The sequence below is a fragment of the Lissotriton helveticus genome, chromosome 10 (assembly GCF_964261635.1).
Source record: "Lissotriton helveticus chromosome 10, aLisHel1.1, whole genome shotgun sequence".
NCBI lineage: Eukaryota > Metazoa > Chordata > Amphibia > Caudata > Salamandridae > Lissotriton > Lissotriton helveticus.
Genome location: NC_136071.1, coordinates 230,109,268 through 230,137,246, shown reverse-complemented (window position 1 = coordinate 230,137,246; position 27,979 = coordinate 230,109,268). Strand labels below are relative to the sequence as shown.

The 27,979-nt window shown below is 45.4% G+C and overlaps 1 protein-coding gene across 1 annotated transcript in view; it reads left to right on the top strand.

The window, feature by feature from the left end:
- The window catches only part of MYO15A (myosin XVA), a 1,426,381-nt gene that overhangs the window by 82,635 nt on the left and 1,315,767 nt on the right, over window positions 1–27,979 (top strand). The window contains exons 4-5 of the mRNA XM_078662701.1: window positions 2,266–2,340; window positions 9,373–9,463. Coding sequence (XP_078518827.1) covers window positions 2,266–2,340; window positions 9,373–9,463 — 166 coding nt within the window. The remainder of the gene's footprint in view (window positions 1–2,265; window positions 2,341–9,372; window positions 9,464–27,979) is intronic.

The following is a 27,979-nucleotide window of genomic DNA, read 5'->3' as shown; positions in this document are numbered from 1 at the left end:
TAGTATCAATTCTAGGGGCATAAGTACTCTATCTGTGCCCACGTGTTGAAAAGAGGTTAAAAAATTATTGCAAATGGACTCAAACTAATCCAAAAAGAAAATGTTGTTCCTTTCCTTCATCATAAGCTGAGTCTATTTGGGTGAGGTTTGAACAGCATAACGATGGCCACAGAGAAGCTCTGGTTTTTAGGATGTCTAATTTTGTTCTCAATCCCCAATCTCAAAAAAATTGAATCCATTTGCCCTCACTCCCTTAAACCAATCAGTCCTCCACTTGTGGCATGGACAGGCACCATTTTTTTAGCACAGCAGTTTATAGATAATTCCATTAATCCATAGAGAACCAGTTCTATGAACAAGACTGTGAATTTGTGGAAGGTCTGCATTTTCTATATTCCTTTGGATCAAGTAGACACATGCGGTATTGTATTGGATGGGGACTAGACAGGCAGTAGCCTACCAGCTCATGGAAACTCATTGCTCATGGCAGCAGGGTGCTTTTAGAAACCAGTTCTTCCTTTCCGCATCCACATGGTCAGTTTAGCTGATAGTGTGCTCAGTCCTTTAGCCAATCACAGCATGGCTACCATGCCTTATATTTCTCAGGCTTTCATTATTTTGTATTTATATTTCTCAAGCCCTTATTGTAACTGTATTTGCATTTACATAGTGCTTACTACCCCAGAGGAGGCATCAAAGTGCTCCTTCGGCGAGCAGCACACTACTCAAGAACCCAAAAAGGATTAGTGGTGAATTAGTATAGGAAGATATTACATTCATTTGAGCAGTGGACATGTGAGTTTGTTATTTGAATTGAAAAAGGATAGTGGAGGGATAGAAGAGGGAAGAGTTTGCATTTATATAGCGCTTGCTACCCCTGAGGATAAGGAGCTGTAAATATCACTTTCTGTTTTAGTACAAGTAGAATAAAAATATTGCAGAATCATGATCCAAAACTCATTTACAGGTGGACTTTAATGCGAATCTACAAAAAAAAATTATATTTTGTGTCTACCTATCTCATGGTTCCCCCTCCGCAGTTAAGAGCCTTCACACTCGTGGCAGAGGCCTCCAGTCGTGGGGGAGTCTATGCACTCAGGTTGAAATCTCTGCAATGAGAATTCTCACTGCGGAGAGTTTGCCCCAAGTGCGGAGGCTCCCCCATGACCGCAGGGCCTCTTCTAGGAGTGTGAAGACCATAGAATTAAGAGAATGTCCTGGTCTCTGAAAGTTTAGCCTTAGCTCACTTCACCAACATAACCCTAAGCCAGTGACCCATTGGGGCACAAGGCCACCGTCCTTCCAGCTGCGGATGCCATTCTTTATTAGAGACAGGCTTCTGACTCTGCTTTTTCCTCTAACTTTGGTGGGGTGACCTCTGCAGGTCTGGCAGGGCAGAGCCTTCTGCAACCTAGGGGTTTGACTGGGTTTTGCCAAAATGTAAAAGCGATTCAAGACTAACACTGGTAGAAATTTACCTTGGGAGCTAATGAAGAGGAAATGCTTTTGGTGGTTGACACAAGAGAAAAAAGTTGTAGGCTGAACAGACCAAAGGAATTCCAGAGTTCCTCATCGATTATTGAGAGCGACTTTAAGCAAGAATAGAGCCACGAGGCAGCGAAGGCTGGACATATAGGATTTGGGATGACAAGCAGAGAGAACAAGAATATACAGCTCAACAATATGAGGAGAAAGACAGTGGGCATTTTTTAATACAGGGAGTGAGTGTATCGGGGGATAGATATGCACAGAGGGAGGAACTTTGAAGAATAAATAACAAGATAACTTATTGAAGGATTGGAGTGGGGTTAGGGAGTAGGCAGGGTGGACCATGAACAATGAAGAACATACGTAACTCTTGAATATATCAAAGTGAACATGAGAGTTTTGGGGCCAAGAAAGTCATTAGCAACATGATTTTGTGAATATTATAGAGTTGGAAATGACATGTGCTGGCAACCATGAGGATAGATTATGAAAAGAATAGAGTTAAAGATGACACCTCGATTTTGCACAGTTGATGACAAAAAAGGAGGACATGGAGAAAGCCAAGAACGTGATCACTAATAATTTGGTTTTCTCAAGGGTGAGGTGCTAGGAAGTGCCACGTCTTCAGTCAAGATTTTAAAGTGCAATAAATCTAAGGCCAAAATTTGACCTGACCATTCTTTGCCACAGGCTTCTACGCCTACAGAATTGAGAGCTCAGGAACAACACCTAACTCACTGGAAATGTGCACTCTTAAAACTGTTCTTTCTTTTACAGGCACCTTTTTGCTATTGCTAATGTTGCCTACACCAAAATGATGGATGCCAAACACAACCAGTGCATTATTATCAGGTGAGATTGTGAAAAGAGAATATGCATGTTTCTATTTATTTTATTTAGTTTTTTATGGCGTCAACATTACCCTAGTGTATCAGAGTGCTTTACAAGTGAAATAACATACACAGCGTAAGTTCAGAGGTAAGCTAAGAGTGTACACACTAGACTAAGATAAAATGGAGAATGTAAAAAAATCCAGTCCTGTAGCTAAATGTGTGTGAGTGTCCATGTGTGTGTGTGTGCTCACAGTATAGTGTGTCTACCCTGCAATAGACTTACTGATCTTTACTCTCTAAAGTTGCTATCTTACACTTGCTATCCCATTAATGGGGCAAAGTTCAGAAGTGTTGCTCCTCTGCTCTCTGTGTCTCTGGGCCTCTCTGTGCCTTCTTACCCTGTCTTGTTAGCGGGAGTCCGACAGAGAAAGTAAATACACCCTGTGTTTTCCAGTCTTATTTGCTGTAATACCAAGAGTGACTAACAAGGGATCCAGAGGGCACCAGATGCATGGCTACCAGAAGTTGAAGCCCTTCAGTTGAATACTGGAGACCAGAAGATACATGTGTCGATGTTATCATAAATTAAGACCACACCTCGTGAGCAATTGTGACTGAGGCTTCACAAGTGTGTTCATTTGAAATTAAGGCCTCTCTTCTGTTACTCTTCAAGAGTTAATGCTCTCTTGACTGTCCCCTGGTGACTGTGACCGTAAGCACGTGATTTCTAGATATTAAGGCTTCACTCATATGTGACCCCTGAAGACTGAGGCCTTGTACTCTTGACTCATGGAGTCTGACACCTCACATATATGTTTCACGGAGACAGGGGCTTCCCCTATTTTACTGTGCAGATCTAGGTTTCACTCACGCGACTCTGGAGACTGAGAGCTCACCATGTGAATCATGAACAGTGAGGCATCACCGTGTGACTCTGGAAAACGGAGGCTTAACCGTGTGACGTCAGGCAAGTGAAATCTCTCCCATGGGAGACCTCTGAAGACTTGGGTTTGCAGACAAAGGCAATACACATCATGTGACACTTGGTGGATTAAAAAATCCTCAACTCTTCGGCCCTTAGGACTAAGCTCTCACCAGTGACTCCTGGAAGATTATCTTTGAGACACCTATGGAATATGCTGATGCTGTACCCACAGGACCGCCTCAGATAGAGGCCCTACATGCAAGCTCCCATTCCAACGTACCCCTTGAGATTAACGCCAGAGCCTTGTGACATTGTAAGGCTGCGCCCTCATCTATGTGATTCTGGACAATGCAGCGGAACCACATGCTGGGGACTACGTTCCACACTGAGAACAAAGAGCCTCTGATATCATCACGTGCGTCACTCACTTGGAACAGACAGACTCTGACGTCACAATTACTCTCCCGGCTCAGAACTAGTCCTCATCTCCTTCCCTCGTAAAGCAGAGCGTTTGTCCTGTACCGACCTCTGAGCAAAGAACTCCGGCTTCGATGTTCACTCCTGTCAGCCATTCACCCCCTTCATCTGTGTGCTCCAGTCAACGTGCCCCTAATGTCCAGCCTCGATGCAGTATTAAGCTGCTGACCTTTACACCAGTTCCTGAGTTTCAGACCTGACCTTCCCTCGTCCTTGGCTGTGGTGGCAGTCACTCACCAAGAGTTGTGAGTGACACCACTAAGCCTTGGGGTATCCAGTCTCAAGCCGTGGTAAGTTTGTTCCTTACCTGTCAGGGACATCCTAAGGATGTGTTTTTTTGGGACCCCTGTTCGGGACAGCTTTGAATTTATGATACAGTTTCAGCTCCTACATACCTTCTTTGGCCTGGTCACTGACAGTGCACAGGCACACTGGTCTACATTCTAAATGTGTTTACACGTCATTTTCTGGGATAATTATGTGTGTTGTTAATATTGTAACACAGCAGTAGCAGCTCATCAATATGACTGCAAATAATCTCTGCGACATCCTCCTATTTCTCATATGTGAGGCCCTGTTTTGATTTAAAAGAAACTTTCTATGGATGTTGTAAGAAACATAAGCACAACATTTCCCTGCAGATGTCTGTACTGGACTCTCACACATCACCCACATTAAAAGTAAATTAAAAGAAAACGGTATTTAAAACAATCTATTTAAGAAATATTCAAGGTCATTAGGGCATGACTCTCTCCAGAACAGAGCTGGCTCTATCAGGGGGCCCTCTGAATGGCTGGGGCCCTGGGCCAGAGCCCACTTTGCCCATGCATTCAAACGTCTCTGTTACCTGTCACCCTTCAGGCCTGTCTTAATCTCAAATCCTCATCACCCTGCGCTATTCCCACAACCCCTTGCTGCCTGCACCCCAGCCTTTGCTTATCACCTCTGCTCTCACATGAGCATTCAGTGCCAGTCCTACATCCATTTAAAGATGACTCGTGGGCATCGACTAGAAAAACCTAGACCCATTTTAGGCAAAGATCCTCAACTAGCCAATAATAAAGTAATTCGATGGCTGGAATCGTCGCTAGCTACACTAATCCCGAAAAAACTGATGATCAGAAAAAAAGTTAGCCGTAGTTCAGAATGGTACAACTCCAAACTTAGGGAGCAGAAACAAATTTGTAAGCGCTTGGAAAGAAGCTGGCGAAAGGACTTCTCTGTGATTGAGAAGTCAAAGTATAGAAAAGCCATTAAAGCCTATAAGGCTGAAATCAGGTTAGCTCAAGCAGAGTACTACAGTAAGAAGATTTTCTCTGCCTCCAACACCCCCGGGAAATTTTTTAAATTGTTAAATCCCTCTTCAAGCCTTCTGAGCCTCCCCTTCCTTCTACTGACCCCTTAGGGAGGTGTAATAATTTGGTGCATTTCTTCTTCAAGAAAATTGATGATATCTATTCTGCCTTCTCGCCTCCAACAGAACTGGTAGGTATCTCCCCCCCAGAGAGCTTAGCTCAACCTCCAGTCCCAGACATTGAGATAATTTCCCCCATGGACCTGAAATCTTTAAAAACTTATTCACACCAGTTGAAATCCAACTCCCCTAGTGATGTGGTTTCCCCTGCTTTTCTTAACCAGGTTTTTGACTCCATCAGTTCAGTAATTCTGGACCTCATTAACTTGTCACTGTCCACTGGGATTGTTCCATCTCCATGGAAACTGGCCATGGTTAGAGCCCTCTTGAAGAAACCTGCCCTGGACCCGGAAATCTTCCAAACTATCGACCAATCTTGCTGTACCAGGGTTTGCAAACATTTTCAAAAAATATGTTAATTCTATTTTCTCCGCCGTTTTAGAGGAGAACGATTGCCTGCACCCCTCTGAAACTGGGTTCCGACCACAGCAAGCACGGAAACGGCCTGCTAGCTGTGGGTGAAGAATCTAGGAAAATTCTAGATGTTGGTGGGTCCGCAGCCTTTGCACTACTTGATCTCAGCGCGGCCTTCGACACAGTCAACCACCAACTTCTGATTGAAAGACTTAGAGAGATTGGGGTCTCAGGCACTTTACTTAAATGTCTGGAGTCATTCCTTGGAGATTGGTCCTTCCAAGTCTTTGAGGATAGCTTTATCTCGGAGAGGATGCCTTTGCGCTGTGGGGTGCCTCAGGGATCATCCCTGAGCCCCATGCTTTTTAATGTTTACCTGCGACCTTTGGCAGAAGTGGTCAAGCCCTTTGGGGTTAAGATAGTCTCGTACGCAGATGATACACAGCTGATTGTGTCCCTCAATCAGCTGGATGATAAACAGTACTGTTTGGCCAACTGTCTGGAGAGAGTTTCCGCCTGGATGGACAACTCCTTCCTAAAGCTAAACGGGGCAAAAACTGAACTGATGTTCTTAGGCAAATCCACTAACATTAATCTGTGCGCTCTCTGGCCTAAATGTTTAGGTGTTATGCCCACAACTAAAGAACACATAAAAAGTCTTGGGGTGTGGTTCGATCACAAATTGGAGTTCAAGGAGCAACCAAGCAGAGTGGCAGCCACCTGCTTTGGAATACTTAAAATGATTAGGAAAATCCTCCCCTTGCTACCCTTTAGTGCAGGGAAACTGCTGGTGCAGGCCCTGCTTTTGTCACGGCTTGACTATGCCAATGTGCTTTATCTTGGATCCTCGTGCACCACCATTAAAAAGCTTCAAACGGTGCAAAACTGCGCTACACGCTCTCTTATGCAGGATCCATATGGGGAATCGGAGAAAGCCCTTGATTGTCTCTCTGCACTGTTTGCCAGTGGCCGAGAGAATTCACTTTAATGCCTTGTGCATTGCCCATAAGGTGCTGTCCTCTAGGGCACCTCCGATTTTAAGAACTATCATCACCCCCTACCTCCCAAAAAGAACAATACGGCCGGAGAAGAAACGTCTCGCAGTAGTCCCAAGAGTTAATCGAGTGCGGAGCGGTGGACGGATGTTCTCCACCTTATCGGCGAAGCATTGGAATCTACTTCCAGATCATATTCGGCTCAATACCATTCACCTCTCTTTCCGTAAATCTCTGAAGACCCTGCTGTTCCCTTGATGCTCTTTTTGCTGGTATTTAGCTCTGTCGCTAGTGCTGGGAGGCCTTTGGTAGCCATGCGCTTTACAAGTACATATTCATATTCATATCATAGACACACCTCTCTGTGTGTGGGAACTCTTTAGGCCCTAATGACTTCATAAGCACACATGAGAGCACCTTGGAATATGTGAGCTTAGAAACTCAGGATGTGCACTATGCAAAAAGCATTTACTTTTTGATCCCAAGCCCCGAAATTACAAAATTCCGCCACCCCCAGTGTGCTGGCCTACCTAGCGTGCCTCACCTGGAGTGATGGAGACTGGCCATTGGCATCGATGGCGAGCTCAGGCTAGCCAGTAGGCCACCTGGGAGAGGAAGCTTTAAAGCAGTGCATGGGGGAGCAAGGGAAGGCCAATACATGAAAACCAGGGCCTTCATTGATAGTGCTTTCCACTACAATAGATGAACAAGGCTGTGACAACCGTGTGCTGAGTTCCATGTAGCTCAGCCAGCACCATACTCCACATGCGTTTGCCCCTGACAAAGGACTGCTGGCACCATCAGGTATCTTCTCTCTTTATGGTTCTATGTTGAAATATAAACTGCAGAAATATTGTGGCCAAAACACAGATAACCAAAATATTGAGAAGATAAGGGCATTTATTGTAAGTATATCTTTACAATACTTAACTCCACATCTTTGTACCTTGAAGGCATATCTATTGTCAATGTACATATATTTGGAGTTAAGTAGAGTAAACCTATACTTGTTTACATACACTTACATTCTTTAATAGCATTTTGGTCCTGAATAGTTAGTGGATGATATCCTGGTACCATCTTATTCTGGAGCCATTATTAAGGTGAAAAGTCCTCTTTGTTGAATCCACAGAGAGTGATTACCTTCTGGTGCTAAATGCAATTCACTTGAGTGGTGGGGCCGCGTGAGTTCTCGGTAACAATGGAAGCTTGCCCTGTAAGGAACATTTAGTAAATCTTATTGCACCGTCATGTGCATGGAGTCCAGCAGTTACCACCACATCATTATGACTGGGCGAAGTAAATGCAATACCCAGTGGTAGCTTGTGCTGTCACCAAGCTTTTCTACCTACCGTTGCACCTCAGGAGCATACATGCAATCTGTGCCCACATTTTCAAATGGGATACCTTGGAGATCTAATTGACAATTCCCTTGTGGTGGGATTTGCCGGTCAAAACCAGATACAATACAATGCAGGTTAGTTTAGCATAAAGCTTGCTGTTGCTTTGATACATTGAAGCCTATACAGTGCTGTGGTATTGCAACAGTTATAACAATATACTATCCATACCTTATCTGTTTTCACTACACAGATTCCTTGAATGCACTTATATAGGTTTGATGTATAACTAATGCCCCTTTGGAGAAAAATGGCCATGAAATTGGAGCAACTTGATAGATAGACAGATTTATCAACCTGACTAATTTGGTATTAGACTAGTGGTTACCTTTAGGACGGTTCCTCCTTCAAAGCGAAAGGATACATTCCCAGATCATAGCATACAATCAATTCTTTGGACAATCAATGTTATCGACTTGCTCACTCCGGACTCTACAATGGAATGGAAAATCATCTTTTGGAATTTTATTGAGCAGAGTGTCATAGCAAACTCTAGCCATGCTTCACTTACAACCCAGTTTCTGAGTTTTAAAACTAATCCCTCTTTTGAATCTTCCTTAGATGAGGTGGAGCCTCTTTTAGCTAAAACGCTGTATCTAAAATTTAGATACGGCACATTGCAAATCAAAATATTTACATCCAGATGGGGGAAACGGAACGACGAGGTAGAGGATTGTACTTGCACAGAGTTTTCCCTGGGAAGAGATGAGGAAATTTTGTAAATTATATGAAACCCCCAGAAAAAAAGGATTTAACCCTCGGGCAGGAACCTTGGTATCAGAAAATATATTGAGATGCTGCGCATTCTTAAGTCTGATACCTCCAGACTGGTTGTATTTGGAACGAGCAGATTTTTATGGACTGTCAATTTTATTAGAACAAAGCGAGGCTTAAGGTTTTGATAAACAATGTATTTGATGGTTCGCTTCACTTTAATGAATGTAATTTTATATATTTGAATTTGTATATAAAGGTAGTAAACTTTTTATTTTCTGCTGATTGTTAAATTTGATAAATTATTGAATAACTCCACTATGCACTTGCACTTTACATAGCTAAGACTCTGTAGATGAATTCTTAATCAATTATTGATATGGAAACTAACTTGGAAATTTTAAACAGTGGGCTTAATTGTCGCATTTAAAAAGTGACTGCTGGCTTCTTGCTTTGTTAATATTATCTTATGCTGCTAAATCAAGAAGATTGCATATGTAGATACTTCCTAACAAGACAATGTGTGTATTAAAAAACACGTTGCTGCTAATAATCAAGAGTTTTAGAAATTGTTTGGAAAGAGGATATCTGTTTGTATTTTATGTAAATGTTTTTTTACTTTGATGATTCTGTGAATCGAATAAAGATGCTTACCAATTAATGTTATCACAGTTTAGTGATCACGTCTGACTGTTTCTCTGCTTGTTTTCAGCGGTGAAAGTGGGTCCGGCAAGACAGAAGCTACCAAGCTGGTCCTGCGGTACCTGGCGGCCATCAACCAGAAGCGTAATATAACGCAGCAGGTATGACTTGAACAAGCAAGCTCATGAAGACAGGAGTCCATGTGACATATTCCCATTGCTTCTGCTCTCAGGGCAGACAGAGGGAACAAAAACGAAAAAATAAAAGCTCACCTTTCATAATTCAAATCACTGTGCCAAGGATACATGGGTGTTTATGATCAAGCATTCATGGTACATCTGTAACAGGATTGGAAGCTAATATATTTTAAAAAATTGGTGCAAACATCTTACAAAAATGCCAATGAGACGTAAGATACCCCTCTGAGTAGGTATTTGTACATGTATTTATTTACTGGGTTTTGTATAGTGCGAAATGCATCCTCTGGCTGTATCGGTGCACTAGTCGTAGGTAGGTTTGGACCAGACTTTAGAAGCAGATAGTAAAGAGACAATATGGTGGTGCATGCTTATATATTGGTAGAACAGAATTACCCTATTCTTCTTTACTGGAGTTGCCAGAGGACTCCAGAGGTTACACTGTTGGCAGTGGACTGTGGAGCTGCAGGCATGATAGGGCCAGATGCAGTCAGCTAAAAGATGGCAGCTCCTGACATGTAGAACAAGTTAAAAGCTTGCTGCAGTTTTTTTTAAATGCTCAAAACATGGCTTTTTGTGCCGATTAAATGTAAAGCGTTCCACCGTTTCTCAACCTATGCTACACGTCGGGACACTACTTGGTGTACCTGTGCCCGATATAAATTGCTTTCATTATCATCAGCAGCAATAAATTATTGTCCAGTTAAATACTTTTATGAAAAAATAAGTATTTTATTTTATGGCTACCACCACAAAGAAGAAACACATTCACAAACAACTACACAGGCCCTCCGAGATCAGGGCTCTAGTGTTTCTTTTTTTTTTTTTATAAACTGTTTTTATTTTATTAAAAGAAACATAGAAAAACAAGCAAGGCAATATAACAGTAGTACAGCAGTCTGGCGAGCGCTCAAGGAGGACGGGAGATACACAGTAGTATGATACAGGAGTTGTTGTACACAGATGAGGGGGCAGGAAGCAAGAAACACAAAATCAAGAACAAAATAAGCTATACTATACCAGGAAGGTCGGGTCAGGGAGACGGGGGGGACTAAGCTCTAGTGTTTCTTAAGTTGTTTCCTGTGTTCCAATCCCTCCTTGCTCTAGTGATAGTTATTATTCCCCATTCACTGCAGGCAACCTCCAGGGTAAGGATCCATTAGTAATCCAAGTCTCAAGAGTTCCACTTCAACTCTGTAATAAAGTCAAAAGTATTCCAGTCCTGAAGCGTTATTTGGAAAGCAAGTTCCCCCAGGGCTGTCTGGCCTGTAAGCAACCTTACCCTCACTGCAAGATTTGAGTGACCTGAGATCATTAGCATGCCCCCTCATGGGCCCCGGAGCAGTACTGGCTATTTTTGGTAAGTTTACTGCACGCAGCCCAGGCGGACTATGCTTGGTAGTCCTCAAGTTCCTCACATGCAGTTGTGCAGCAGCAGTGACGGGAGATTCTTCATGGCTCTTCCAAGCTGGGTTTGTTTTTTGGTCCGTCTCATGGTGAGTGGGTTGAGGGGGTAGTGTGAAGGTCCTTACATAGATCTACGGTCATGGTGCATGCCTGCAGAGGTCCCCATAGCAGCCTTTCTCCGGTGGCAGTCCCAACCAGGTCACATTTCTTGCTTGGTCCCAGTGACCACCTCTGGCATACTGGCTCACTGTCTCTCTACTTCACAGAGGTCCAACACAATTGGAACAGCAGATTCCTTAACAGCGGCCTCTCCTGGGCATGCAGGGTCACTGGCTTATCACCACACGAGCTACAGCCCACTCAACACAGGAATCTGTTCCTGGCAGCCTCTCCAGGCATACAGTATCACCAGTTGCTCACTGCCCACAAGTGATGACCCATTTGGCACAGCCACAATCACTGCTCACTTCACTGCAGCCTCCTCTGGCATATGAGCTGCTCCAGAGTTCAGGGCAGCTGGTCTTGGATTCCTTGGGCGATGTCTCCTCACCCAGTTTGGCTCCCAGTTCTGGTCATAGGCAGAAGCCTTGCGGAGCTTCCCCTCTTTCCACTGCCCCAGTGGCTGCTTGGCAATTGACGATTTTTGGTGTCTCAAGCTCCCCTTTTTATAGTTCATTTCCAGACACCAAACATGATTTAGAGTCTGAGACTTTAAAGTTTATGTTGGGGGTCTACTTCCTTTTGAAGTGCCCACTTCTCTGCCTTCTCTTCCTCCTGAAAGCAGTCTGTCACAGCAGGAGCAACTCCAAAGCTGATAGCCCCACAACACAGTCCATGGGAGCGACCACAGTTTACAGTGGGATGTCAACCACAGTGATATGAGTATCAAAAGGTTAGCCAAGGCCTCAACCCTACTCTTTATGATTCTCTTATCAGCCCAGTCTCCTTCTTGAGAGGTGCCAAGTTGCTTCATTGTGACCTCTCTGTGAATCAAAGAGCACTCTATGAAGTCTGCTGGGGGAGCCTGGCTGTTCTTTCTCCAGTCTTTCTGTTCCATCTTAAAAAAATTTGCAAATACACAAATCCGTCTGGGGGATTCCTCTACCTCCTCTCTTCATGTTTCACAGTGCAGCCCTGGATCTCCCAAAATGGAACACAGGAATTCTCCATGTATTGCACAATTCACAGGCATTTATATACCCTGGACATGCATACAGTATACATGCACTGCACAGCACCACATCCTTTATGTATTGTACCACTCACAGACACCTGTACACCCAGAACACAAAGCATCAGAAGCATAGAGGGAAGACAAAGACAGAGGGGCACCCTCCGTGCTCAAATTAGCTCAGAAAACACCATGCAGTTCAATTCAGGAACAATGCAGTACTATGCAGTGCCTGTATGCATATGCATGTGCTGGATGTACGTGTAGCTCAAAAAACAAAGCAACCCCGATATCCACCAGCCCAGAGACACAGGTAAATATCAGATGACTCCTGCTGTCATGACCAACTCTATGAACCCACCCAAGCTCTAGTAAAACTCAGAGTCAATCAAAAACAGGGATGTATATATAAGAGCATACAGTGTCAAGGGACAGACTGCCCATGACAGGGTGCACTGTTTAGTGACATATAGGTCCTCTTGCCATGACACATTTTCCGGCAATGAAACATGTCAGCCGCTCCTAACATCATGGTCTAAACATGTTATTTTGTATTTATCTATGAGCCTGGGCACACATATTAAATAAACTTAGAAATGCCACTTGGACTCATTTTTATTTTCCTCTCTAAGAGTAAGGAACTAACTCTTGCAATTTGAGGACCCGATTACATTTGTGGCACAGGAAAGTGATGTAGGAGTTTAAGTAGAATATTTTTCTATAGGTAGACACACTCACTCTATCTGGGTTTCTTCTGTTTGAACAGGAAAGTGCCAGTGATGACAAAAGGAGCCAGTTGGTAAGCACTAGCCAACAGGCTCCTTGTGGTTTCTTCCAAGAGGCACTTCTTATTTTTTAAGAACATTTCCCTCACCATGGGCAGTCTGTCCCTTGACATCCAGCACATGCATATGCATACAGGCACTGCGCAGTACTGCTTTATGCTTGTTAGTACCAATCACAGGCACATATACACCATTCATGAGGTGTGTATCACCATACACCAAATTGATGAAGGTCAAGGGTGAGTCAAGCTCACAGCAGCTGAACTTTAATGAGTGAGCCAGTAGGTGACACTCAAGTGAAACAGCTAAAAAGGACCTGTTCACTTGTACTGATCACAACACAGAATGCCTCCACCACCGTGCTCATGCTGGTTAAATCTTGTTAAAGGTATTAGACTTTCACCACTATGAGGGTAGTGTTCTGGGCACCCTTCACCAGTACAACAAGTCTACAGTCCTTGAGACAGGCCTATGTCATGGGGGCCACACATGATCTGTGTTTGCCTATGACAACAAAAATCAGCATTAAGGATCCAGATATCAGACAGTTGGTGTACTGAGGGCAGGCGTGCATGTCTATTACCATGCGGAGGACTTTTACGCCCCCCTACAGCATTCCTTCCTATGCTTGCATTTGCAATTTTATATCAATTTATCAAGGGCATCTTTATCAGCCTCCCATCCTCCCATAACGTATTCACTACATCGACCCACCCCTGCAATATAGGATAGATACATATTTACTATTTTAATATGTTGGAAAGTAGATTATTAGTATTGGCATATATGCATTTACTACTTGCAGTAATACGACTAACACAATCTAGGACTCAGAATAGGTCTTAGAAAATGATTCCCATGCTCAACTCTTTGTAGCTTGGCTACGTGCAGGCAGGCTTAACTTTAAAGACAGGTATGTAAAGCATTTAAAAGCACCAGTTCAGTAAATAATTAAGAAACAACACACAATAAAAATCCAACACTAATGTGTAAAAATGGGAAATATTTGTATCTTTAAAATGACACAGAAACAAAATAAATCCATTGTAGGATACCAGAGATATGAATGATTAAAGATAATAAACTTTCTAGTGCTTAGAAACCAATAGTGCCACTTTTGGACATTTGGTTGCCTCTGACAGGGACAAATTCACACTTAGCAACTTTTCTCACCAGACTTCATGCAGCCTCCTCCAGCAGGCAGGATTCAGTGTGGAACTCCTTCCTGAAAATCCTCTTGCGGTTCCAAGGTGTCCAAAACATAATCCAAGGGTCTGAAATCTCCAAGATGGTTCTTGAAAGTTTGAGACTTCATTTCCCACAATCCTCTTGGATGAAACTCTTACAAATCCACTGGTAGTGCTCCAGGCTGAGGGTTCTTTGTGGTGATGGTCCAGGTGAGCCTGTTAACTCGTAGCTTGCAGGGAGTCCACTCTTTAGTCTTTTTGAAGCAGATTTGACCCACAGGGCTGTAGTTTCAGATTGTACAGCAGGCACAGCCAGTCAGAGTGCAGGGCCTGGTTGGTGCAAAAATCAACTTCTAGCAGCGACCCTTCTTCTTTCTTAAGGTTCATGCAGCAGATCTGAGAGGCACTGCCTTTTCCGATACTTATTCAGCGTTCTCTTGTGTCAAGCAGAGGGCACTCCTGTCCAATGAGGTGCTAGGCAACACCCCAGAGCATGACCACTTCCTGTAAAGTGTGGCACAATGATCTCCCAGAAAGCACTATTTCTCCAAAATTCAATATGCCAGAATTTTCAGCAGGGAGAGAAGAGCTGGCTAAACAAGTCTCTCCCCCTTGCATCTGCTCATTCCTTCCTTAAGCATAGCATCTGGATGGGTTCAAAGAGAAGAGTTGTTTACCACCCCTCCCCCTGCTCTGGCAGTCCTGTGTAGCAGAACCCTGGCCTACCAGAAGAACTGGCTAACCCCAGGGGCTCTTTATCACCTCATCAAAGGACCCTGGCTAATCCACTTAACTCTGACCAATCAGGACAGACCACTAGAAGGCTAAATGTTGGCTTAAAGACAAGAACATCTCATAACTTCTTTATTTGTACATTTTAGGAGAAATTCAACAATACCATATTGTTGCATTTATCAATACCATTTTAGGAAGTCCTTAAATGCCATTTTAATGATTCTCCTAGCGGGAATTATCAGTTAATAGCTTCTTGCCATGTTAACCTATATGGCTGGAGATTTGCAATAGGAAAATGACTTGGGCCATTTTTCCAACACCAGAGCTTATAAAATATATTTTATAAGAACCCTGCCTATATCTACAGGACCTCAGCCCCTGGAACACCTAGGGGAGACTTTAGGGGTTTTGAATATGTAAATATATTGCAGATCCTCCCTCCACAGTGCTCCTAGCACAAAATCGATTTTGTGAAGCACTTTTCATAAGGTGGGGAGTGAAATGTGCAATTTCACTTAACCTAGGGCCTATAAAACTCATTTTATAAGAGTCCTTCTTCTAAATACCCGATACCCCACCCCTGGGACACCCAGGGGAGACCCTGGCAGTACATAATATACCCAAACATTGAGGTTTATCAACTTTAAGTGCCCCAAACACCAAAGTCAACTTTGGGCACAATTTGCATTTGAAAAGCAGTCCTGCACAGGCCTGCTTTTACACTGACCTAGGCTCCAGAAGTGCACACATGCAAGTGCAGAAAAGGCTGCTGGCCTCTAAACTACCCCTCCCTATTATATACCAGGGACGTAAAGGTAATTTCAATCCCCCCTGCCCTATTACGTACTAGGACCTTATAGGGGAGGCCATGCTAATTCTAGGGATACCCTAACCCATAGTGGTCCCTGTATTCTAAGTGTGTCTTAGCATAGCATTGGGCCTGGGCCTGGTTAGGCAGAGCCCAGGGTCAGTCAGAATCAGTTACCACCAGTACCAGTCAGCAAAAAGTTGGTGGGTGCCCAGGGCACAGAATGGCTTTGCAACATAACACCAATCATACTTACTGTGTGGGGTAAGTATAAGTTGAATAGGAACAGTAATTATATCCTTACCTTCCTATGTCTTCATAGGTTATACTAGTGAATATAATGTTATTGCTGTGCAATATATATCGCATGTGAAATAGTGACCCCCCACCACCAAATTTCTGCATAGATTTTAAAGTGAAAACTGTGCTTGGCAACATAGGCATTTATCCAGCGCCATTCGAGAACCACCTGCCCATTCTTGAAGCAGAGTTTTAGGAGAATCTGGTGAACCACCTTGACATACTCTGTAGGCAGTTCATTTACGGCGATGAATGCTAACTGACCCTTAGCCAGAGGTACAAGGTCCCCAGTGATGCAATCCAGTGGCAAGTGAGTCCTGCGCTTACATCTGAAGCAGGAGGGAAGGATGGAGGATCTCACTGATCTTCATGAAGTCTTGAAATTGTAGCTTTACAACCCCACTTTACAAAATCTTTTTTTTTAAAGGGAGTTGGGGTGATCAGCGCTCCCCATATATGTCCCCACTTCCCTGGGCATCCACGATGGACAAACACTGCCTTCTCCGCCACCATTGCGTCATCCATGTCTCTGCACCAGTCCCTTAACGTAGGTAGCGCATCAGAGCCCCACAATCTAGCAATATTGCGTTTCGCCATCATCATACCCAGCATGGCCCAATCCTGTTGGCGATGTGTTAGGTCGTTAGGTTCCCATATATTCAGCAAACAGCGCCGGGGAGCAGGCAGAAGGGAAATAGCTAAAGTCTGAGAAATGGTACGCATCACAGCGGTCCAGTATCTTGCCACCCGACCACAGTCCCATATAGTGTGAAAGAATGTCCCCTCTTCCCCGTATCCCCGCAGACAGTACATATGCGACGCCTTCCCTATCTTGTGTAAAATCGATCTGGTGTAATACGTGCGGTGTAATATTTTAAGTTGGACTCATTTGAGCCTGGAGGGGATAGCTGTTTCCCGAGGGGAGGACAGGGCCTCCTGCCATTCGGAATCATCAAATTCGCCAATGTCTCGCGACCAGTTCAGTCGCAGCTTGGACGTCATGTCAGGAAGGTTGTTAACCAGCCTTCGATATGTAAAGGATGTCGCTCTATCTGTCATATGTTCCATCAGTAACCTCTCTTCAAGAGGAGTGGATTCCTGCAAGTCCGTACCCATCGGAATGGCTGTCTGTAGCGCGTGTCGAATTTGAGTGTATCTAAACTGTTCCACCTGCGCCATACCATAATTTGTTTGTAGGAAGGAGAAGTCCACCACCCTGCCCTTCTTCCAGAGGTCTCCCACCATAGAAATACCTATGTTGTCCCACGCTTGGAACCCTTTAGTATTGCGAAGGGAACCTAATCTGCATGAGTCCCATAATGGCGTCATTTGTGTGATGAGATCAGAACAGTGAAGGGGCCTGTGTGCTTTGTACCAGAGTTGCACCGAATGGTGTGTAGGGCCTAGTAAGTCCGATGGCGCACGTCGTCTGTAGAGGTTACCCATCAGTCCCCTAGCCTCCAAGCACTGTCTATCCGCTAAGTACGCAGGTTCAGTCTGTGGGGCATGTAACCAGTAATTAATTTGTTTAAGGTGGGCTGCCCAATAGTATAATTCGATATTTGGGAGTGCAATGCCTCCGTCATACCAGTCCTTTACCAGCTTATTTTGCGCAATGCGAGCTGGTTTGCCATCCCATAATAAGCTAGAGACCGTCGAAGCAATCACTGTGAAATAAGAGGCCTGGACCGTAAATGGCGTATTTTCTAGAATATAGAGGAAGCGTGGGAGTGACATCATTTTGTAGAGGGCTGCTTTACCCAGAAGTGTGAGGGGGAGGGCCCGCCACACCCTCACATCTCGTTTGAAACGGTCCAATGGGGGTCGGAGATTCAATGTATAGAATTCATCTGGGTCCGACGTCACATATATACCCAAGTATTTGAACACTGACATAGTAGGTCTTAAAGGGCAGCTCGTAGGAAGCACAGGCGGGAGGCCGGCAAGAGCAAAGAGAATAGATTTGGACCAATTAATCCTATACCCTGACACTCTCCCAAACTTTTCACAAACATTCAGCAGTTCTAGAATGGATTTTTGGGGGGAAGTGAGGTAGAGAAGTATATCGTCTGCATAAAGGGATATACGATCTTCCCATACGGCAGACCAGCGAAGTCCTTTTATAGAGGGTTCCCATCGGATCCAAATCGCCAATGGCTCCAGAATCAGCGCAAATAGCAAAGGGGATAACGGACATCCCTGCCTTGTTCCGCGGCCGAGAGGGAAATCCCTTGAGATGTGGCCATTGGTCGCCACGTGGGCTAGGGGTTTGGTATAGAGCAAACGAACCCAGGCGCAGAACTTGGGGCCAAAGCCCATGTGATGGAGCACTGCGAACAAGTATGGCCATTCTACTGTATCGAACGCCATAGTGGTGTCCAGGGAGAGGAGAACAGCAGGTTCCTGTATGTACTCCCGGCGGGCCATAACCGCCTGCAGGCGGCGTAAGTTGAGTGCCGTACTGCGATGTGGCATAAAGCCAGACTGATCTGGATGTACCAGGGTGGGAAGATGGGGGGTCAATCGCAGCGCCAGTAGTTTAGCAAGGATCTTTGGTTCTGCATTAATTAAGGAGATCGGGCGATAGGAAGCGCAAGTCGTCACAGATTTGCCCAGCTTATGGACCGGGACAATCGTGGCGAGGCGCTGATCCCTAGCCAACTCCCCAGCTTCTAGACTATCAGAGAACATATTCAGGAGGTAAGGGGCCGTCGTTTGCACAGTTTTCTTATATAATTCCACCGGAAGCCCGTTAGGGCCCAGTGCCTTGCCAGACGCGAGCGAGTAAGTTGCTTCTTGAATTTCGTCAGGAGTGATGTCCGCCTCCAGCTGAAGCACCGCTTCTGGGGACAGGCGAGGGATCGTCAGATCCTTGATATAATCGTACGCTTCCTCCACCGTGTAGAATGCCTGAGGAGCATAAATGTTTTCAAAATGATCGGCCAGAGAAGGCCAACTATAGCGTCGGGATCTGAGGTCAGAGATCCAGCGGGGGACATCAGCTGCGCAATTACCCTACCTGCTTTTTCTTTTTTGTCCAGCCAGGCCAACATCTTTCCTGCTTTATCCCCTAGTTCGTAAACCTTGTGGCGGGTCGCCTGGATTGCGTTTTTCGCTATTTCCCTCTGATATGTTACATATGCGGTTTGTTTAAGGCGAACCTCTTGGGCAGCCCCGGGGGAAGGGCGAGTGTCATGATCCGCTATTGCAGTGGCGAGGTCCTCTTCAAGAGTGTTTAGTTCCGTCTGCTGCGCTCTCTTATGGCCGGTGATAGAGGCCATCGCCTGTCCACAAAGGACTACTTCATAGGCCTCCCATAGAGTGTTACTGGAGGTCACAGAGCCAGTATTCTCTTGAAAAAATTGCTTAGTGGTTTTAGTAAGCTCCTTCATAAGGGGGGCCACCTGAAGATAACCGGCATGAACAGGAAACATGCGTCGTCTATACGCTCGGTGGAGGGTATACTTTAATAGCAGTGGCGAGTGATCGGAAATGCCTCTGGGGCAAATTTCCGTCTCTTCTATGCCCTGTAGGCCATCTGCGGACATCAGAATATATTCAATCCGGGTGAGGCAATTGTGGACCGCAGAATAAAAGGTGTATTGCCTGCCGCTAGGGTGTTTGTGTCTCCAGCAATCCGTGAGCCCCAGGGCATCTAAAAGTCCTAACAGTCCCCCCCCCCCATGTACTACAGGTCTGGACGGGAATCTATCAGTTTCTCCATCAATGATATCATTAAATTCGCCCCCTTTTACCAGCGTCGCGACAGGCAAAGTCAGTAGAAATGTCGTGAATGCCGAGTGTGCCGAAGCATGTAAGGCAGGTGGGATTTATACAGTAACTAAATTAAATAGGCGCCCCTCCCATTGGCATGTAATGGCCGCAAAGCGGCCTTGATCATCAACTCGCTGCTGCTGGATTAGCAGCGGGAAATTTTTCTTTACAAGGATCCCTGTTCCCCTGGAACCCGAGGAGAAGTCTGCATGTGCCGCCATCCTATACCCCCACCTATCCATCGCCTTGTTAGTAGAGCCCACTAGGTGCGTTTCTTGCAGCAGAACTACCGCTGGATTGCTTCGTTTTAAGTACTGCAGCACCAGACCTCGCTTCACTTTGTCTCCCAGTCCCCGGACGTTCCATGTCAAAACGGTTAGGGCAGGTCGAAGGGGAAGGTGTGTTTAAAACAGAAGAATTACGAACTGTCCCCCCTCCAAGTTCCACCCCCCTCCCTGCCTCCCTGCTTAGCGGTCCTACAACTGGCCGCCACCCCAACTCAGCAGAGCGCTTCTGCCCACCCCAACGCAAAGTACTTGCTTGTCAGGGGTAGGAGGTCCAATGGAAGCCCCAGCTCTTCTCGCCCTCCAGAGTCCGTCTCGGTCCGCCACCTCGGACAGTTCAGCCACGGGTATAAACAGTATCATTTCGCAAGTGTCAACGACAGCGTCCCATTGTTCACTCTTCTTCCTGCCGTGGCGTTTGCTCCTGGTCTGAATGTCTCATTTCCTGTGTTCCCGGGTCCCCCTCCTCCTCTCACCGGCGGTGCTGTCCATGTCCACGCTTGGGCTTCTCCACAGGTCGCCATCCCTCGAGCCAGTCGTGCGCCGCCTCTGGCGTCTCGAAGAACCAAGTCCGACTACCATCCACGACACGAAGTTTAGCCGGGAAGATCATGGAGTATGGTATTTCCTTTGCCTCAGGAGTTTTTTGCCCTCTAGGAACCTTCTCCTGCGTCCGGAAACCGCCGCCGTGTAGTCTGGAAAAAAGGATATTGTGGAGTTCTGTATTCGTATGGGCGGAGAGATCCGTGCGGCCTGTAAAATTGCGTCCCTGTCCCTGTAGTTGAACAGTTTGGCGAGCACTGGCCTCCGGGGCGCCCCTTGCTTCGGCCTGCCGCCAGGACCCATGTGCGCCCGCTCCACTGAAAAGAGGTTGGAGAGGCCCTTGGGTTGTAGCCGCGATTGTATCAGCTCTTCCACATATAAGTCCATTGCTTGCCTGCCCTTGGATTCCGGTATGCCAATTATACGTACGTTACTCCGCCTCGCACGCCCCTCTTGATCGTCCAGCTTCTCAGCGAGTTGTCTATTTTATTTTTGGAGCTGGGAGACGATCACCTGTAGGTCAGAAGTGTCCGTTACCAGCGATTTCGCCACTATCTCCACCTCTTTCACCCGATCAGCCATTTTATGTAGGTCCGCTCGCAGCAGTGAGACGTCAGTGGAAATAGAGCCTACCGTTGTTTGGACGCCGGTTAGCGCCTTCATGATATCTTCCAGAGTAATTTTCTTCGCCTCCCCTCCATCTTGATGTTTGCCGGTAGATGTGCGACCGTCCAGCTGCGGCGCCACGCTCTATTCATAGGCAAATTTGTCTAGCTTGGCTTGCGCAGAGGTGTTTCTGGGACCTCTGCCAGCCATGGTGTTCTGCGCGCGGGGCGGAGAGCGGGTCTGTATGTGAGCCACGCAGTATCAGGGGCAACAATGAGGCCGCCTTGTCGGATGGGCACAATGCGTGGGCGCCGGACGTTCCACGCTGTGGACACTTCTCTTATCCGGAGCTCCGATAGACGCACAGGAGAAAGGTCCCCAGTCCTAGGATACACTGCAATGTGGGTCCTGTCTCACACCGGTCCGTCGTGTTTTCGGGGTGCAGCACTGCAGTGGGGCAGACACCCTCAGCACTCAGCGGGGGACCGGTGGCAGGAAGACGTCTTCAGAGGCCCCAATTATCAGGGCCCGATCCGTAGTATGGAGATTCTGTGGGGCCTCACCTGCGACGATGATATGGCGCGACAGGGGAGCAGGCAGCGTCCCTCGTCGTATGGCGGCAATTCGGGGGTCCTGCACAGGTCACACCCGCCTCTGGAGTCGTGTTTGCCCCGGGGTTATTCAGCAGGCACAGACAGGCGGCCGCGGCGCCGTGGATAGATTTCGGCAGGGTATTAGAGCGGGCAATTGTCACTGGTGCGGGCGGGACGGGGAGCGCGTTCTCCTCACCGCCACCGCTTTGTCGGAGTTGCCAGTTGTCCGGGATCAATTCTGCCGCTGTAAGTGCGAGGTGGGGGGGGGGTTTGACACCCTCACACCATCGCCCCCGCTGATCAGAGTCCGCTTCAGGGTCTCGCTGGTCAGTCAGGCCGCCGGCGTATCTCCGCCGCCCGATTCTCCGCTCCCCTGCGACATCAGCCAGTGCCACCTGGAAATGTAGTCCCCTGTCTCCTGCAGGGGGATAGGCCGCTGCTTCGTTCCCTCAGAAGTCGGGCAGTTCCCAACTGCTGACCCGCTCCAAAATTTCAGCGGCTGCCTTCGCTTGACAGCGGACCTCGACCCAAGCCTCCGGAGGTCGATGTATGTGCGGATAAGTGGACGGATTAATTATAGGGCTGTGTTACCCACGGAGCTCCCTAACTAGGCAGCCATTGCTCTCGGCTGTTAGCCACGCCCCAGGTGTTATCTTTTAATGGTGAGTATTTTTGAGGATCTATGACACTTCCTTGAGCAAAGGGGGCATTGAACAGTTAAGGGCCAATATCATCTGAAAATAGCAAGAACTGTTTGTGGGTGCAGCACATCTTCATCACCTTAAGCACAGCTCATAAGAAGGCCCAACCAGGGTATTGTATCATCTGGTACAATGATTTGAGTATGAGTGATTTTGCTTTTGCAGACACCAATCCCAAAGGAAGTGCACAGGCAGCTCCAACTCATATCACAATGTCACCAAAGGACAATTGGTGTTCAGTGGTTTTGTATCACATAAAGGCGATGTAGCCTAGTGGTTGAGTTCCCAACAATGGATCCTAGAGTTGTATGACCTACTTTCAGTTTGAAGTTATAAATCACAACAGTAATCAATAGTAATACTTCCCACTAACCTATCTAAATTCATCAATGGAATTAATTCAATGTAGACAGAAAAATTCATTTATAGTTTTATTTTATTTGACATGATTTACTCATTTTCTGGCAACTTTTCTTATTTTCATATGATTCATTTCTGCTAAGAGTGCAACTATTGCTACAGGTAACTGCATGGATCCGAGTATTACATGATTTGGAAGGTGGACTATATTTGTGGTAAATACTAGCACATATAGGCAAGCAATTTGTGGTATCTTTAAATCTGTTAGAAACTGCAGTGTTAAGAAATGTCTATGTACCCTTGTATTTCCATCAGGACGTCTTGGAAATTGATTTCCCTTATTGTTAGTAATTTGAAAAAAACTGAATACGGCTGTTTAATATTTGATATAAGCTTAAGTGGAAATGGATTGGTGTGTAAGCACTGGGTGAAAGGTTTCAGAGGGATTGTTGTTGGATTAGTTTCCTCTCTTTGGCACTCTTGTTTTTAATTATTTAAGGTATATGGCACCATGGGCCTGGTAGTGGTGGTAGTTCTACATATTTCCTTCTTAGTTTTTATAATTTTCTACACATTTTTATTTTTATGGACACTGTGAGCTTCCTGGTGATGAGATGAGGTTTCTAAAGAGCTAGGTTTTGTGAACTTTTGATGCTATAGCTCACTTGTAAAGGTGGTCTTTACCCTGATATATGTATGTTTTCTATTTTATTAGATATTACCCCACTTGTTGGATTGGGTTAATAATGAAACATTAAGAGTAATAGGTCTTGAAGATGGTGTTTGAAAGAACCTGAATTCCACTGGAACGTGCATTGACCAATATTGCCTGAAAAGCCCGGTTCAAAATGCATCAATGGAAGGTTAAAGAAGAGTGATCTCCTTGGTTGTCTGTCGGAGATTATTGTTCTGGGGTTTTAAAGAAGTTGTGTATATGGAGTGTGCTGTGCTTGAGTGAGAGTCGCTGTCTTTTGAGTGACAGACAGCGACTGGTGAGTGGGGTGGTCAAATGTTTCATTATTATTCATTGTACTGTTTTGGTTTTGTATTTATTGTAGTATTGTTTGTGGTATCTACGTATGAGCTTTAAGCATTATATTTATATAATAAGTTTATGAAAAAAAATATACGAAAATAAGAAAAGTTAGCAGAAAATAAATAAATCATGTAAAATAAAATAAAAATGTCAGGATCAGGCTACATTAGATTAATTCCATTAATGAATGTAGATAGGTGAGCTGGACATTTTAATATTGATTGCTGTTGTGTTTTCCCCCTTTCCCGAACCTTATATTCCCCTTCTTTTGATGAAGTTATAAATCATCCTTGATAAAAAAGGAGTGATTGATCTGCGCCCTGCAAGCATGGGTCCGTAATGATTTATAGTCTTTTTTGGATTGAGTGTTGACAATGCAGCTGTCAAATAGATTTATTTCTAAAAACATACATGAAGCGATATGTGGGTCCACTACTTTCAACCACTGGCTTTCTTCTACCAACCTCTTTCTTCCATTGGCTTAAGACGTTCCCAAACATGTCTTGTCTCAGCTGGGCCGTAGTATTCATCCCTCTCCTTATGCGCCACCGCCACCCAACGACTTACATTGAACGGCATAGAGCTAAAGACCTCTCTGTCTGCTGCTGCCTGCTTTGCCTGTGTCTCCCTCTAATGTGCTTAATCTGAACGCATTAACACATTAAACCCACACCTATTGGCTTTGCCAGTGCTTGCCTTAAAATTACACTACATCAATAAGACTGCAAATATTTAGGGGCGGGTGTTCACTTCTGCAAGGAGACCAACCTGAAAAATCTCTGCCCCTAAGATTTACAGTAGCAGTGATTCTTTCCTACTGCTGGAGCTGCTGCATTCCTAGGCGTCCCGTACAAACTGAGGTTCCACCAGCCGTGCGTACTTGAATCATGGTGTGGAATTTACCTCCAAACAGTCAGCAAAAGAGATATTAACGTTCTGACACTTGGGTGCAGATTTACTATGTGTTTGCGCCAGTGCCTAATTTGTAAAAGAATGCATGCTGGTGCCCAAAGCTCTGCTACGAAGCCCATGTTAATAAATTCAAGTCAAGTCAAGTCAAGTCAAGTCAAAAAGGCTTTATTTCGACATAAAAAAATATCTTAAAAAGCGTACATACATTTAAAATTCATTTTAAGCAATAAGAATAAAACGTATAAAAGACTCCTTGCATGATAGAAATCAGCAATTTTTTTTTGGGGGGAGAAATTGTATAAATTACCTAAAAAAGTTATATTCATTAAGCAGACCCAAAAAATAAAAACATGATTAAACAATTTGTCTAAGTCTTTTTGACCGAATCCGCCATGCCCACCCAAGATACTTCGAGGTGGCGCATGCATAAAATGAGCGAGTGTCTGAAAGTAATATCCTTAGTGCCACATTACAATGTCTTGTTCCCAGTGTAAGGCACATGGGTTTTAGCCATTTCGTCCGTGGAACTTTATAGACAGGACACTCGAATAAAAAATGAGGGACAGATTCATAACGCTGTGGGCAGAAAGGGCACCACGGGGCAGTCTGATAAGGAATTTTCCAGTGGCTTGTGAGTTCCATTAAGGGGAGAAGACCTATTCTAAATTTGAAATACAAGGATCTTTCCCATGGGGCTGAGATAATGTCTAAATACAATTCTCTGATGGGGACATCTTTAGACTCCATGAAATTTCTAGACGATTTACAAATCGTTACAGAAGAGTTTCTTTTATTTGCCACCCATTTCCAGTAGAGTTGTTTTAGCACTAGTTTGGGCGGAGCCGTCTGTTGATGCCATGCTTCTTCTAGGCCCAGATTGGCAAGTAATGCTTTGATGTCCCTTAACCATTTTATTTTTGTCCAGCCTGTGGATTTAATTATCTCACGCAGGCCATCCGCATAACTTGAGAGCTCAGGAACTCTCCAGATGCGGGTCCACAGAAGCAAAGGGCGTAACTTAGCTTGGTCTTCAATCGCCCGACAGCCCATATCCAATTGCAACGGCAGGATGGGGACAGAGGGGCCGAGGGACATCAAACTTCTCAAGAAGGTGTTCTCAGCTCGAGTAAGGTCTTTCATGTTTGACGTCCCCCAGAGTTCCGCCCCATAAAGAGCGGCACTTACTCCTCTGGCCGAGTAAATATCCATTACTGCTGCTATGGGTTTTGTAGAGGCTGCTCTCTGCTCTTTCAACAGGGCCCCAGTTACTCTTTTCAAACTTAGCAACATTTTGGTCAAGTGGTGGTCCCATTTCATCGAGTCCACCAACCGGATACCCAGATAATCAAACGTCTTGGTCCTTTCCAGTGCAACAGACCCCAGTGTTGGTGGAGGGCCAAGTTTTTGCGGGGGATTCAGGATAAGATACTTTGTTTTATCAGTGTTAATACAGAGTCCTCTTTGCTTACAAAAGGCATCAAAACCAAAGAGAAGCTGCTGAAGTCCCATCGGGGATTTTGACAAAAGTAAGGTATCGTTCGCAAAAAGCAGGGTAGGAATTAAACGACCTGCCAGACGGGGTGCATCTGCTGGTATCCCGGTCAGGCAGTCCACCACCCCATTCACGTAGAGCGAGAAGAGTGTTGGTGCAAGTACGCACCCCTGTCTTACACCTCTGTTCACATCTATTCTTGAAGTCTTTTCACCATTCGGCCCCCAGCGAATTTGGGCATAGTTTTTTTCGTGGAACCTCATAATCAGGTGGAGCAAGTAAGATGGCATGCCGAGGTCACACAAAACCTTCCATAAATTATTTCTGGGAACCAAATCGAAGGCTGTGCGGAGGTCGATGAAGGCCAGATATAAGGTACCCTTCCCAATCACGACGACCTTCCAATAAATCATAAGTAGCCTTAATGTTTGTTCAATTGTTCCCGTGCCAGCTCGGAACCCAGCCTGGAAATCTGAAAGTATCTTGTTTTCATCTGCCCACTGCTGGACTCTGGCTAAAAGGACCTTGCCTGCTACTTTCTGCGAACAATCGATCAGGCTAATCGGCCTGTAATTCGCTGGGTCTTCTCTTGAGCCTTTCTTGTGCAGAGGGACCACCTCCGCGGCCATCCATGAGGCGGGCAGGGGTGCACCCACCATAGCAGCGTTTAAAACTGATGCGATTAGCATGCTCCAGTTACCCAAGTCTATACGAAGCAGGTCACCAGGAAGGCCATCGGGACCAGCCGCTTTGCGCGGAACAAGAGATTTTATTGCACCTTCCGCTTCTTTCCTAGTAAACAGGCTTTCCTCGTAACTCCCATCACCTCGAGAGATCTGAGGTAGAGCGAAGTCCATCACTTCTGCTACAGGTGCTGTGTACAATTTTGAAAAATGTAAATACCATAGATCCTCAGTTATGTTACAAGTGATGACAGTGTCCAGGGGTCTGTTTTTCTTGCGTATTAAGTCCCAAAAGCCTCTTGCATTTTTTCCACCACTGGCAACACGAAGTTCCTGCCAAAATGCGTCTTCCCAATCTCTCCTTGCCAACTTTAACTCTGCTTTGTAACTCTTGCGTTTAGTGGCTATTAGGGTAGCATCTCCACTTTTTACAGCCAATATTAGTGCTCTCTTTCCAGCACGACACTTTTTTGAATACCAGCCAAATTTCCCATGACGCTTATCAGGGTTGTTGTTTCCCTTTTTTATTTTAGCCTTAAATAAGCCCCCAATTGACGTCGAAACCTCGCTAAACATTGCTGAAATATGGTTTGGGCTGACAGGCTCATTTTCCAAAATTGCACAGGCCGCAGAGGCAACAGCACGAATGCAGGAAAGTTTTTCTTCATTGATTGCAACTTTGTCCCACTTTAATCGTCTTAGGCAGTTTGATGGGACCACCCCTCCCAAAGGCATTGGCTCAGGTACATCAAGGTCTCCACTGACTAAATGACTCTCCCGCCACCAGCGTGTTAGGGATAGTGAAAGTGCATTGTGGTCACTGTCCAGGGAGGGTAGAACTATCATGTCCTTCATGTGGGCCCACAAAGAAAAATTTAGAAGGATGTAATCTATCCTGGATGAGTGCCCAACCCTATTATATGTATGTTCCCCCGCTAGGTCTGAGCGTGTTCTCCCATTGGCTGCTCTCAGGCCATACTCAAGTGTAAGGGAGTTCAGCTGAATAATTCTGGGCGTCCATCTATTTATGATTGGAAGGTCTAATGACGGGACGCCTCTCCTTGAATCTTCGTCATACAGATCCAGAGATTCATCTGGCAACA